At 48.8% G+C, this 13,783-nt stretch overlaps 1 protein-coding gene across 1 annotated transcript in view; it reads left to right on the top strand.

The window, feature by feature from the left end:
* The window catches only part of KDM3B (lysine demethylase 3B), an 89,048-nt gene that overhangs the window by 18,664 nt on the left and 56,601 nt on the right, over positions 1 to 13,783 (top strand). Inside the window, exon 5 of the mRNA XM_082254092.1 lies at positions 7,057 to 7,181. Within this exon, the coding sequence (XP_082110218.1) occupies positions 7,057 to 7,181 (125 nt within the window). The remainder of the gene's footprint in view (positions 1 to 7,056; positions 7,182 to 13,783) is intronic.

Genomic DNA, 13,783 nt, shown 5'->3' with positions numbered 1-13,783 from the left:
GCGGTTTGTTCGCCTGTGCGGGTTCCCCACGCCATGTTAGAGGTAAGTGTATGTATGTGGGGACCTGTCTGTCTGGGGGGTGTCAGTCTGGGACTGTGTTACCTTACCCTGTGTTCACAATATTACTGTCTCCCTATCCCTCATGTTGCATGCTGTGGGCTGCAGGAGGGGGGGTTGTGCTGCACTCTGTGTCAGTTTGTATGTGAACGGCTGTGTGCTGTGGGGCTTGAGTTTTCTCATGCTTGGGGCACATTACAGCGCCGCTGCGGCAGTTTAACATGTTTCCTTTTGCTGGGCAATTAGGATGTTTCTTTTACTTCACCCTCATGGGGTGTGGGAGCGGCAGTTTCGGCGCCAAACGGCGCCATTTTGGCCGCGATCGCTCCGGCCGCATGTTTTACATGCATGGCGGCCATTTTCTTGTAGCCTCCATAGGCTTTAATGGAGCGCCCTGTATACCAGCATTCAGGAGCACCGCAGGCAGCAGCAGCAGCGATATCCAGGTTCATTTCCCTCTATTCCCTGTATCCTGCCTTGGTTTAATTGTCCCTGTGGGGGTCCCTTGTGTGGGGTGTGTGTGTGCAGTGGGCTACGATCGCAGCGCTCTCTTAAAGGGGCGGTCACCCATTTATTTTACTGCTACAGGGGCATGGATTCTCAGGAATACAAATTTCCTACAACTTTAGTGGGGAGCCAGGGGTCTGTACTCTCCCCCCATGGGGGGGATTTGGCTGTGATTGTGGCTAGCCTTGCGACTCAGGTGCAAATGCTGGTGGCTGCTCAATCCACAAAGGCCCATTGTTTCAATTTCCTCTGATTCAGAGGGTGATGGTGCTGGGGCTGCTGTGGCTGGGGTCTCCTTTTCGGGGTCCCGTTCCTCCCTGGACCTTGTCGGGTCAGATATGGAGGCTGAGGTGGAGGGGGTTGATAATTCTCCCCCTGGCTCGTCTGAAGAGCTTGCACTCATGGATGAATTGGTTGCTTCTATCAAGCAAACACTGCGGTTAGAGGAGGAATCATGTCCTCCAGCTGCCTTGGCGGCTGATGGGACGCAGAAAAGGCGCAAAACGTCGCAGGTGTACCCCTGCACTGCTGATTTTCAAAACGCTGTAAAAGAACAGTGGCGTAATATACGCAAGCCATTTGCTGTACCTAGTAGTTTTAAGCTACGCTATCCCTTTACGCCTGCTACTGATGAGCGCTGGTGTATTCCACCGCCGGTGGATCATGCGATAGCTGTTTTAAACAAATCCACTGCGATTCCGGCTGAAGACACCCCGGTGTTCCGGGATGCCACGGACAAGAGAATGGAATCTCTTGCCCGTCACACCTATTCTATTATGGGTTCTATGTTCAAAGCTTTATTCGCTTCTCTTATGGCGACCCAGGCGGTCGCGAGCTGGACGCAGGTGCTTAGGCGGGTCCTGGTGGCTGATTCTGCCCCCCAGGCGACTTTGGATATGGTGGATAAAATCCGCCAGGGTGTCATGTACTTGTGTGATGCGGACCTGGATATGGTTCCGTTGGCTGCACGTGTACACAGTGTGGCGGTGTTAAATCGCCGCCTGGTTTGGTTGAAGTGTTGGTCTGTGGATCAATCTTCCCGTAAGACCTTGGCCAATCTGCCTTATGATGGTTCTCGCCTTTTTGGCGAATCCTTAGATGCACTAATTAAGTGAGTCACGGGTGGTAAGAGCACGCTCTTGCCTCAATCCCACAAGCCCAAGGCGGCTCCTGGTAAGAAGGAGCCGTGGGCAGGTAAGCAAAAGTCCGGCCAATCTGGTTCTGCGGCCCACAACAGTGCGGCCTGAAGGGGCGCCCTCACCCGAGTCTGGGGTGGGGGGACGCTTGCTCGGTTTCTCTCGGCCATGGCTGTCCCGGGTTCGGGACAGGTGGGTTCAGGAACTCGTTCGATCTGGCTACAAGATCGAGTTTCTCTCTCGGCCGATGAGCAGATTTTTTCCCTCAAATCTTCTGTTATCCCCGGAGCGTTTGCGGGACCTGCGCCTAGCGGTGCAGGACCTGAGGGCTCAGGGTGTGGTGGTCCCGGTGCCTCATCGGGACAGATTTCGGGGGTTCTATTCCAATCTGTTCACCGTGCCCAGGAAAGAGGGCAAGGTACGTCAGATTCTGGACTTGAAGGCGCTGAACCGCTTTGTGCGGGTGCGCAAGTTCCGCATGGAATCCCTGCGGTCGGTGGTGGCTGCCCTGGTTCCGGGGGAATTCATGGCTTCCATCGACTTGAAGGATGCGTATCTTCACATCCCCATTTTCGAGGATCACCAGAGGTACCTTCGATTCGCCATAGCGGAGGATCATTACCAATTTGTGGCTTTGCCTTTCGGTCTCGCCTCGGCTCCGAGGGTGTTCACCAAAGTGCTGGCACCGGTTCTGGCCTTGTTGGGAGCCCAGGGCATATCGGTCCTGGGATGTCTGGACGATATTTTGGTTCGGTCTGCGACCAACCAAGGTCTGGTGAAGGATCTGTCCGTCACGTTGCAGACTCTGCAAGAGTTTGGTTGGACGATCAATTTCCCAAAATCAACATTGTGCCCGTCGGTCCGCCTCCCGTATCTGGGAATGATTCTGGACTCTGTCCAGGCGAAGGTCTTCCTACCGGACGACAAACTCAGGGCTCTTCGGGAGGGAGTCAGGTCCCTCAGGGACAATCAGTTCTCGTCCATTCGGACGTGCATGCGGTGTCTGGGATTGATGGTCTCGGTTTTCGAGGCGATTCCCTTCGCTCAGTTTCACACTCGGGGTCTCCAAGCGGAGATATTGTCCAAGTGGGACGGGCGACCGCACTCTCTGGATCTTCAGATATCCTTGCGTTCTCAGACCAGAAGGGATCTTCTGTGGTGGCTTCGGTCTCCCTCAGTGTCGGGGGGCAAGTCTTTTCGTCCCCTTTCGTGGACGGTGATCACCACGGACGCCAGCCTGTCGGGCTGGGGTGGTGTTCTGGGCGTTCTGTCCGCCCAGGGTGTTTGGTCGCAGGAGGAATCCTCCCTTCCGATCACCGTTCTGGAACTGCGAGCGGTACTCCTCTGTCTTCGTCGTGGGACGGACAGTCTTCACGGCTGTCCGGTCAGGGTGCAGGCGGACAATGCCACGGCGGTGGCTTACATCAATCACCAAGGGGGCACCAGGAGTGCCCAGGCGGCTCGAGAAGTGGCCGCGATTCTGTCTTGGGCCGAGACGCATGTCCCGACAATATCAGCTGTTCACATTCCGGGAGTGGAATATTGGCAGGCGGATTATCTGAGCCGCCAGACCCTGGACCAGGGGGAATGGTCCCTTCACCCGGATGTCTTCCAGATGTTGTGCGCGAAGTGGGGTCTTCCGGAGGTAGACCTGTTCGCATCTCGTCTGCACAACAAAGTTCCACGGTTCGTGGCAAGGACGCGCGATCCTCGGGCAGACGCGTCGGACGCGTTGGTTGCCCCGTGGCATCAGTACCGACTGATGTATGCGTTTCCACCGGTTCAATTACTGTCCAGGTTCCTTCGCAGGTTGCACTCGGAACCAACTGCGGTGATTCTTGTGGCACCGGACTGGCCTTGCCGGTCCTTGTACGCAGACCTCGTAAAATCTGGCAATCGACGTCCCGTGGCGTCTGCCTCTTCGAGAAGATCTTCTGTCGCAAGGACCGATCTTCCATCCTGCTTTACAGTCGCTGGCTTTGACGGCCTGGCTGTTGAAACCGAGGTCCTAAAGACCAGGGGTCTTTCCCCTGAGGTCATTCACACCTTGATCACTGCGAGGAGGTCTTCCTCGGGGAAGGTTTACTACCGTACTTGGAAGGCATGTTTTGCCTGGTGCGAATCCAGGGGTTTCTCTCCTACCACTTAATCAGTGTCTAGGGTGTTGCCCTTCCTTCAGACGGGTGTTGAACAGCGTTTGGCGCTGGCTACGATCAAGGGTCAGGTGTCCGCTTTGGCCGTTCTGTTTCAACGTCCTGTGGCATCTAACGCTTTGGTTAGCACTTTTGTGCAGGGGGTACGTCATCTGATCCCCCCTAGGAGGGACCCTCTGCCCCCTTAGGACTTGAATCTAGTCCTGTCTGTATTGCAGCGTGCTCCTTTTGAAAGGATCAGGGAAATCTCGCTGTCTTTGTTATCCAAGAAGGTCGCCTTTTTGGTGGCTGTCACCTCGGCTCGTCGAGTGTCGGAGCTGGCAGCCTTGTCCTGCAAGTCTCCGTATCTGGTTGTGCATTTGGACAAGGTGGTCTTGCGACCTAACCCTTCTTTTCTTCCAAAAAGGGTTTTGGACTTTCATCTCAATGAGGACATTGTCCTACCTTCGCTCTGCGCGAAGCCTAAGCATCCGACGGAGGTGCTGCTTCACTCCTTGGATGTTGTCCGGGCGATTAGAGTCTACTTGAAATCGACTAAGTCTTTTCGCAAGTCGGATGCCTTGTTTGTTCTTCCGGCAGGTCCTCGGAAGGGCATGGCGGCGTCGGCTTCTACCATCGCCTAATGGATCAGACAGACCATTGATCAGGCCTATGCTTTGAAGGGGAAAGTTCCCCCTGTACCTGTGAAGGCGCACTCTACCAGATCTCTGAGTACGTCTTGGGCCTGTCGTCATGGGGCCTCTGTGGCCCAGGTGTGTAAGGCGGCGACTTGGTCGACCGTTCACACTTTCACAAAATTCTACAGAGTAGATGTTAAGGCATCGGCTGATGCTTCCTTTGGCCGCAAGGTTCTCGGTGCGGCAGTTCCCTAGAGCCCTTGTTACGGGTTCTTTGACTGTTTGGGACATTTGTTTTTTCCCTGGGTTTTCTTGCTCCTGTTGAGCGAGTGTTTTGTTCTTATGCCCAACTGGGTTCCTTCCTTTGGTAAGGTTCCTTTCTCTGATGGGGAGACGGCGTTGCCTTGGGCGCGGCTGCGTTCTTCCCACCCCTCATGTTTACACTGCTTGGGGACATCCCATTGGTGATGAATATGAAGGGGCGGCGACTGTCGGAGGACGTAAGAGAAAACGGAATTTTTGTAAAATCTTACCTGTAAAATTCCTTTCTCTGAGTCCTCCGACAGTCGCCGCCCCCGCCCCTCTTTTGGGGTTTTTCATGTACTCTCTACTGCTATTTCACTGAAACTGGTTTGGTTACAGGAAGTGGAGGGTTATGTACTGAGGGGACCACCCCCTGGGGGTGGGGATATGTTAAAAGTCTTTTATACTAACATATTCTATTGCCTAGCTACTCCTACGGATAAGAGGACATAACCCATTGGTGATGAATATGAAGGGGCGGCGACTGTCGGAGGACTCAGAGAAAGGAATTTTACAGGTAAGATTTTACAAAAATTCCGTTTTTTGGTGCTGTATCCAAAAACAAATGACTAAACTTCTGCTTTTAAAGTATATGTAAACCCTTACCTTGTAAAACAACCAACCCATTTGTTTGAAAAAAAAAAAAAATGATGGCAAAACATTTGTTTACATGTATGAACCTTTTTTTTTTTTTTTTTTTTTTTTTTTTTTTACACTTGGATGCAGCTTGTGAGACCCCCAAGTTGCAAGACATGTGAAATTCAATGTATGTCTATTAGAGCTGTTCCTACTGATGTCCATGCAACGTCTGAAAAGGTTCCTGCACTACTTTGGTCCGACTTTTGATGCGACATCGGTCCAGAGAATGTAAAGTCAGAGTAGCAATGCAATTTGCAGGATCTGTTCCTCTCAGAAGTTTGAAAGGAGCCTAAGTGATCACATAATCTCTGTTCTCAGCTGCATAAAGGGCTTGGAGGAGTGGGGGTAGGGAAGGAACAGTACTATGATCTTCCCAGTGAATGACTGACTGTGGCGTGTTAGCACAAGTCTGATCATTGGAGGATAGGCAGACTCTCCTCCCAGCACAACCAGAAAAGTGACCATGCTTGAATTCTATGTCTAGCATGGTGAGTTTGAAATAATAAAGCATGGGGACTAGCAGGGACACCTGGAATTTTACACCTAGGAAGCCATTAAAAGAGAACAGGATATTTGTTAACACAAAGACGTGGTACAACAACAAAGAAAATATCAGAAATATGAAATGTTGGGATAACCTATTCTTTAAATGAATCTTTTTTGGACAGGAAAGTCGTTCCTGTTCTAAATACTTGTTCTGGGTCAGTTACTCGAAGTATTGAAGCCTTTGGATTAACACAATAGCCCTGTGAAAAGCATTTTCAAAAAGCATAATTCAACCATCACAGCGTACATAACTTATAATTAGGGTGGACCTTCACCCTCCTGTCTCCATCCCCTTCCTCCTTTAAAAAAAAAAAATAGCTTTGTTTTTTTCCCCTCCAACTTCATATTCTCAATCCTTGCCCAGGCAAAGATGATGTGTATGAGCTTTGCAAGCATATGCAGAATTGACACAAGTTTTCTCCAGGAGCCCCTGTGGTGCTTCTTCACATGCACGAGATCTCGGGAACTGCCGCCTTAGATGTCCACGTCACCCATCCCAGAAGACAATTAAGAGATTTCACACATGCAGAAACGCTACTGGGTCTCTGCCAGGTCCCATAGACCTGGCAGAAACCCCCCTTGCCATGTCTGTGCATGTGTTTGATGTTGATTCAAGATGGCAACACTGGAGAAGAGCAATGTAGGGAACTTTGCCTACAAGTAAGACAATGCTGGACTCTTCTCAATTACTGCCAAGTGTTAAGGATAGAAATTGTAATTTTTATAGGTAGGGTGAAGTTCCTCTTTAATGACAAAAGCATGGGTTTCTCAGCCTCCATCTTACCGCTCCCTCCTATAAAGCATTGCCTGTCTGCCCAAGGTCCTTTTTCAACTACTGAAACATTTTATACTTTCTGAAAGTTGGCATTTGCATAGGGCTGGAAAGGGTTTGTTTTTGTTTTTTTTTTATTCAACTTTCTGAAATGCCTGATAACCGTGACGTTTTTTATTTTTGGCGACTGCTTTCTTGTGTGAAATGGACTGCATGGTTTAAAGGAATCCCACAATTCTTAGTCCCACAAAGTGTGATTTAAAGTAGTTATTCAAAATAAGATAATTACTGCAGTAACAGTATGTGCATTTCTTTTTATTGTCTAGGAATTTGCAGTATTCAAGGTCAGGAGGTTAAAGTGTTCAGGCCAGATGAAGATGAAGATTGGGTTTATGGGCTTGTGACCCATCAAGATCCCATCAGCCGTATAATAAATGTAACAATGAGCGAAGTATGTATACATTTCCAAAAAATCAAATTTTTAACATTCCCTTTGAAGACTGTGTGTACCTAAACAATCAACGGTTAAAAAAAAAGTACATCTATTATTCAGGATTTATATAGCGCACACAGTTTGCGCAGCACTTTAAAACATAAGGGCACACAGTAAAGTGCCAATACAATTCAGTACAAGGGGAATCGGGACCCTGCTGGGCTTTTTTTTTTTTTTTTTTAACAGGAACCTGAAAATCATGGCTCCCACGATCAGTAGATTGTGGGTGCAGTGTCAGGCTCTTGCAGACTCTCCCACCAGCTTTGTGCCTGTACCTCTGTATGGGTTTTCAGTAACAGAGATGGAGGAAGAGTAAATGAACTATGAGCATGCTGATTAGCACATTCATAGTTCATTGAAACGATAAGTCCGCCTGATCAGCCTCACCTATATATCTGACAGCGCAGAGAAATTCCCTCGTCCGCTGTCACCGTGGAAAGTGGGGCCTGCTGAACTTTACATTCTAAATAAGGGTGTAGCATGTTCAGAAGGTAAACTTTGTCTTTCAGTGTGAAAAACATTTAGGAAAATGTAAAAAAAAAACATGTTTATCTCATTAGTTTAATTATTTTTTTGTGCTGATGGTTACATATTTTCCAGCAGATATCCAGTTTACATCCTCATTTACTAGCTGATTTCTTGATCAAAAATCCATAGTTTATTGCAACTTCCTTTTTTTTTTTTTTTTAGTAACCTATTTGAAAGTTAACTATTTATTTGTCTAATTCAACTGCAGAATACTCTTATGTTTAGCAGCATTTATGGTTAAAGGATAGGTTCACCGTTTGGAGCATGTTACACAGTACACCCATATTTAGGGTGTAATTGAGAACATGCTCGAGACCTGTCCCCCACTGAAATCCCCCCCCCCCCCCCCAGGGACAGCAGGTTGGGTCCTCACAACCGCTTTCACATTTTGACAACTGCACAGCTGTGTGGGGCTGTGCAGGAATCTGTAAATGAAAACAAATACTGTCTTCAAATGATTGTAGGTGCAATGTTGTGCTGGCTCCTATGAAAAAAATAATGCACATTTATTACTTTTTTTCTTCAAAAAGATAAACTTTACCTTGGAATATTCCATATTTTTTTTTAAGTAAAAAGTAAAAGTAAACCTGGAACCTTGGCAGACAAAGATACAGATCTAATGTAGCTATGTGCAGTGAGGGGAATAATTATTTGATCCCCTGCAGATTTTGTAAGTTTGCCCACTTACAAAGAAATGAAAGGTGTATAATTTTTCATAGATGTATTTTAAATGATAGAGACAGAATAGAGACCATATCGAACGAAAAACACATGCTAAAAATGTTATAAATTGAGTTGCAGTTCAGTGAGCAAAATAAGCATTTGATCCCCTACCAACCAACAATAATTCTGGCTTCCACAGACCGGCTACAGTATGTGCTTATGTGGTACACAGATTAGTCCTGTCAATTTAAGAAGGTGCTCCTAACAACTCCTCATGTGGATAAAAGACAGCTGTCCACAGAATCTCTTCCATTAAAACCTCACCATCATGGGCAACACCAAAGAGCTGTAAAGGGCCTCTGGGGGGGGGGGGGGGCAAGATTGTAGACCTACACAAGGCTGGATGGGCTACAAGACCATCAGCAAGAAGCTTGGTGAGCAGGAGACAACTGTTGGGGTGATTATTTGCAAATGGAAGAAATACAAAATAACCATGAGTCACCCTTGGTCTGGAGCTCAGAGCAGGATTTTGCCTCATGGGGTAAGGATGATCATGAGAAAAGTGGGGGATCAGCCCAGAACTACACAGGAAAAGCTTGTGAATGATTTCAGGGCACTTGTGGCCCTACTTACTAAACAAGCCATTGGTAACACAATATGCTGCCATGGATTGAAATCCTTCAGCGCTTGCAAGGTCCCCCTCCTTAAAGAGGAAGTAAACCCTCCTCTGCAACTTGTACCTATAGGTAAGCCTATGATAACTTACCTATAGATACTGTAAATATCTCCTAAACATGTACCGTTTAGGACAAGGGTCTTCAAACTATGGCCCTCCAGCTGTTCAAGAACTATAATTCCCATCATGCCTAGCCATGTCTGTGAATGTCAGAGTTTTACAATGTCTCATGGGATGTGTAGTTCTGCAACAGCTGGAGGGCCGTAGTTTGAGGATCCCTGGTTTAGGAGATATTTACTTTGCATGCAGCCAGTGACATCACTGGCGCATGCGCTCTGAAGGAGCGGCCGCTCGTGCTGTTCCTTCAGAGCCCCGTGCCGTGACCGTCGGCTCCCGTGCGCACGTGCGGGAGTGACGTCATCGCAGCTCCAGCCACTCGGATGGCCGGATGCCGCAAACCCTGAAGAAGGGCGACTGAACATGTCACCCATGAGACAGGTGAGCGGTCGGCACTGCGGGGGCTTAGTTCTAAGGTATTTCATAATGAGCTAGTATGCAATGCCATACTAGCTCATTATGTGTTTGTCTTTCAGGTGTTCGTTTTTAAAAAAAAAAAAAAAAAAAAAATTCTGAGGTTTACAACTTCCTTTAAGAAGGCACATGTACAGGCCCGTCTGAATTTTACCAGTGAACATTAAATGATTCAGAGAAGGATTGGAAGACAGTGCTGTGGTCATGAGACCAAAATTGAGCTCTTTGGCATTAAAAAGACTGTAAAGTCTATTTTGTTTTCTATTAAAATGACAAACCTATATTACTTACCTGCTCTGTGCAGTGGTTTTGCAGGATCCTCCTCTTCTCGGGTCCTTGGCTGGAGCTCCTGGCCCCTCTCTCCTGTTCAGTGCCCCCACAGCAAGCTGCTTGCTATGGGGGCACCCGAGCCAAGCTGCAGCTCAGTGTATCCATTCAGACATTGAGTTGCGGTTTGGTACCACCTCCTCTCTCTCTTGATTGGCTGGCTAACTGAGTTTTATTGACCGCAGCGGCAGCCAATGGCGCCACTGCTGTGTCTCAGCCAATCAGAAGGGAGAGTCCCGGACAGCCAAGGCACTCCTGGACATTGCTGGATAGAGAGGGGGCTCAGGTAAGTATGTGAGGGGGATGCTGCACACAGAAGGCTTTTTATCTTAATGAATTAAATGCATTAAGATAAACTTTCTGACTTTACAACAACACTTTAACTCGACTCGCCGTGTTTGGAGGTAGAAAAATGCTGACTTTGACCCTAAGAACACCATCCCTACAGTCAATCACAGAGGTGGAAAAATTATGCTTTGGGGCTGTTTCTCTGCTCAAGGGGCCTTGTATTGTAAAATCTTGGATGAGAACCAGCTTTCCACAGCCAGAACACTGAAGATGGGTTGTGGATGGGTCTTTCAGCATGACAATGACCCCAAACCTACCGCTAAGGCAACAAAGGAAGTCACAGCATAATAAGGTAATGGAGCTACCTAATGGAAGCTCAGACCTTAATAGAAAATTTATGGAGGGAGCTGAAACTTTAGATTTAGAGATGATTTGTAAAGAGTGGACAAAAATCCCTCCTGAGATGTGAGCAAACCTGGTCACCAACCACAAGAAACGTCTTACCCCTGTGCTTGCCAACAAGGGCTTCTCCACCAAGTACTAAGTCATGTTTTGCTTGGGGATTGAATACTTATTTTACTCACTGCAGCTCAATTTATAACTTTTGTATTGTGTTTTTTTTTTTTCCCTGGATTTTTTGGTTGCTATTCTGTTTCTAACATTTAAAATACACCTATGATATAAAAATTATAGACCCTTCATTTCTTTGTAAGTGGGCAAACTTGCAAAATATGCAGGGGATCAAATAATTATTTCTTTCGTTTATTGATTGGACACCGCTCCTGATTTTTCTTAACCATTGGGTTATACTGCCCCCTACAGGAGTAGGACACTAGGCCTACCGCCTGTAATCGCCCATGGGCAGGCCCAGGTGGTATACACCCACACTCAGCTATAGCCACTCTGTTTTTCTGCCTAGTCAGGAGTAAGGACCTAGTTCCTTGCTGAGATCTCTGGCCCTGGCAGTTTTTTTCCTTTTTAAATATATATTTTCCTACCTTGTTTTGTTCCTGTGAGAATCTACTATCAACTGCCTGACTGGGCGACGGACTGGATAATCTAGATCCAGAGGGTCCCCTCAGTCTGGCCAGCGAGTGCGCGCAGGCCTCAGCTCTGCTCTAGGTCGCCCGTGACATATCCCCACTGGACAACGGCTGGCCTGCGAGTTAAACGTTTCGCGAGGGCGCATACGACCTGGCCTCGGCCTGAGTCGCAGCGTTACTCCTGGCCGACAGCCACCCACATTCTAATGGAGCGGCGGTCTGTCAGGAGCAGTGCCCATCTTGTTCCTGGTATGTTACGTAGCTGTCCCCCTGCTACCCCTGCAGGGTTTTGGGGTGGACATAAGCCTCTACCTGGGATGGTGGGACCCCCGAGTTCCCCTCCCTCACCTCCCCTCCGCTGCCCCTGGGTGGTCGGCTCTGCATCCACAAAAATTTAGGCCGCGGCTTGCGGCCTACTAGGTTGGGGGGGGGGGGGGTCACCGGGGGGGGGGTCACCCCAGTGAACCTGGCTGGGATGAGTGCACTTGCGTCTGGGCCTCCACACAAATTGAGGTTGCAGCTTACAAAGCCATGCGGCCAGCTTGGCACCTCCCTTGGAAGGGTGATGCTCTGGGAGCGGTTTAATTTTTGATGGCAGCCATGCCGCCAATATTGTGGAGGGCACCTACCCCTTTTAGCGCTGCCGGACCATCAGGATACCCTGCCTGCGCGTCCATTCGTGGACCCTGGGTCGGGTTCCCCCTTGTGGGATATCAGTCGGCAGGCCCTGCCCTGATATGTTTTTCCGGGTGACCTTCGCATATAGTGTCAACCGCCCTCCCCTGCCTCATCTGTCCATCAGATCCTGAATCTGTTTTGTCTGCCGCGGACGCGAGTCACCCTACTCCAGTGAGGAGGTTTCCTCTGCTCCATTATGGCGGAGATGCTGCGTCGGAGGCACTGGTCCCTTTTGGCACCACAGGTTCTCTACTGTGGCGGGGGTGTTTGCCTTTCCCACTTATTTTGACAACATTGTTGACCAAAACGCACTCCTTGTGGTCCTCAAGCGTTTTGCTATGCGGTATCCTTAGAAGGATTCTCTGAATTTAAAGTGGACGGTCCCACCTGTAGTGGACTTGCCGGTTTCCAGGTTAAATAAAGTAATTAACTTAATTCTGGTTGAGGAGTCTCTGCCCTTTTAAAGGTCTGATTGATAGGAGAGTGGAGGCTCTGGCCCGCTGTTTGTTCCCAGATCGCTTACGGGGTCACTTTTGGGAAATGCAAGACTTGTTACTTCATGGGGTGATTGTCCCGGCTCCTGCTTTAGAATGTTTTCAGGGGTTTTACTCAAACCTGTTTACAGTTCCCTGGAAGGAAGGCAAGGTACGTCCAATTCTGGACCTCAAGGCGCTAAAATGCTTTCAGCGGGTACAGAATTTCCGAATGGAGTCCGTTCGCACGGTAGTGGCATCCTTACATCTGGGGGATTTTCTTGCTTCTATCGACATCAAGGACGCCTACCTTCAGATTCCAATATGTGCTGGTCACCAGCGAATCCTCCGCTTTGCTGTTGGCGAGGCGCATTTTCAGTTTGTGGCGTTTTTACCTTTTTGGGCTCTGCTCCGCTCCTCGGGTCTTCACAAGTTTTGGCCCCGGTGCTAGCATTATACTGGGGTACCTGGACAATCCTCTTCTGCGAGCAGAGTCTCCTACTGCTCTGATGGACAACTTGGAGATTGCTCTGTGATCTCTGAGGGAGTTTGGTTGGATTCTGAACCTTCAGAAGTCTGCTCTGGTTCCTTCCACAAAACTGGACTATCTGGGTGGATTTGGCCTCAGCCAGAGTGTTGCTCCTCTGGAAAAACTCCAGGAATCTACCTTTTTGAGGCGGTTCGGGTTCTGGTGAAATGGGACAATAATCCAGTCTCTAGATGTGGCTTCGTTCTCTGGCACTTTGACAGGGAAATCCTTCTTCCCCTGTACTGGGCGGTTGTCACCATGGATGTCAGCAATGTCCAGGTGGGTGGCGTCCTCTGCAAAGCATGTGTGCTCAGGGGGTCTGTACTCGGGAAGAGTCCAGACTGCCGATCAATGTATTGGAACTTTGAGCGATCAGATTTTGTCTGGATCATTTGACAATTCGTTTTCAGGGGTGTCTGGTTCGAATGCAATCGGACGATGCCATGGGCATGCCTATATCAATCAACATGGGGGCATAAGAAGTGTCCTGGTGGATAGGGAAGTAGCCGGCATTCTAAGGTAGGCAGAACGATCGTTCCAGCCCTCTCTGCTGTACAGAGTTTTGTGGCATGGTCTCAGGATCCTCTGGCAGACGAATTAGTGGCTCTTTGGTGTCAGTATTGTCTTATTTATGCCCCCCCCCAAACTTCTGCCAAGACTCCTGTGCAGGATCAAGGCACCAAGGGATTACGGTATTTCTAGTGGATCCAGACTGGCCTCGCCGATCTTGGTACGGCTGGTCACCGATGCTCCTTGGAGACTTCCTCTCAGAGAAGATCTGCTTTCCCAAGACCAGTCTTCATCCTTCTTTACAGTTGCTGTTT

This window comes from Pelophylax lessonae (genome assembly GCF_965119305.1).
Source record: "Pelophylax lessonae genome assembly, chromosome: 4".
In the NCBI taxonomy this organism is placed as follows: domain Eukaryota; kingdom Metazoa; phylum Chordata; class Amphibia; order Anura; family Ranidae; genus Pelophylax; species Pelophylax lessonae.
This window is presented reverse-complemented; position numbering and strand designations above follow the sequence as displayed.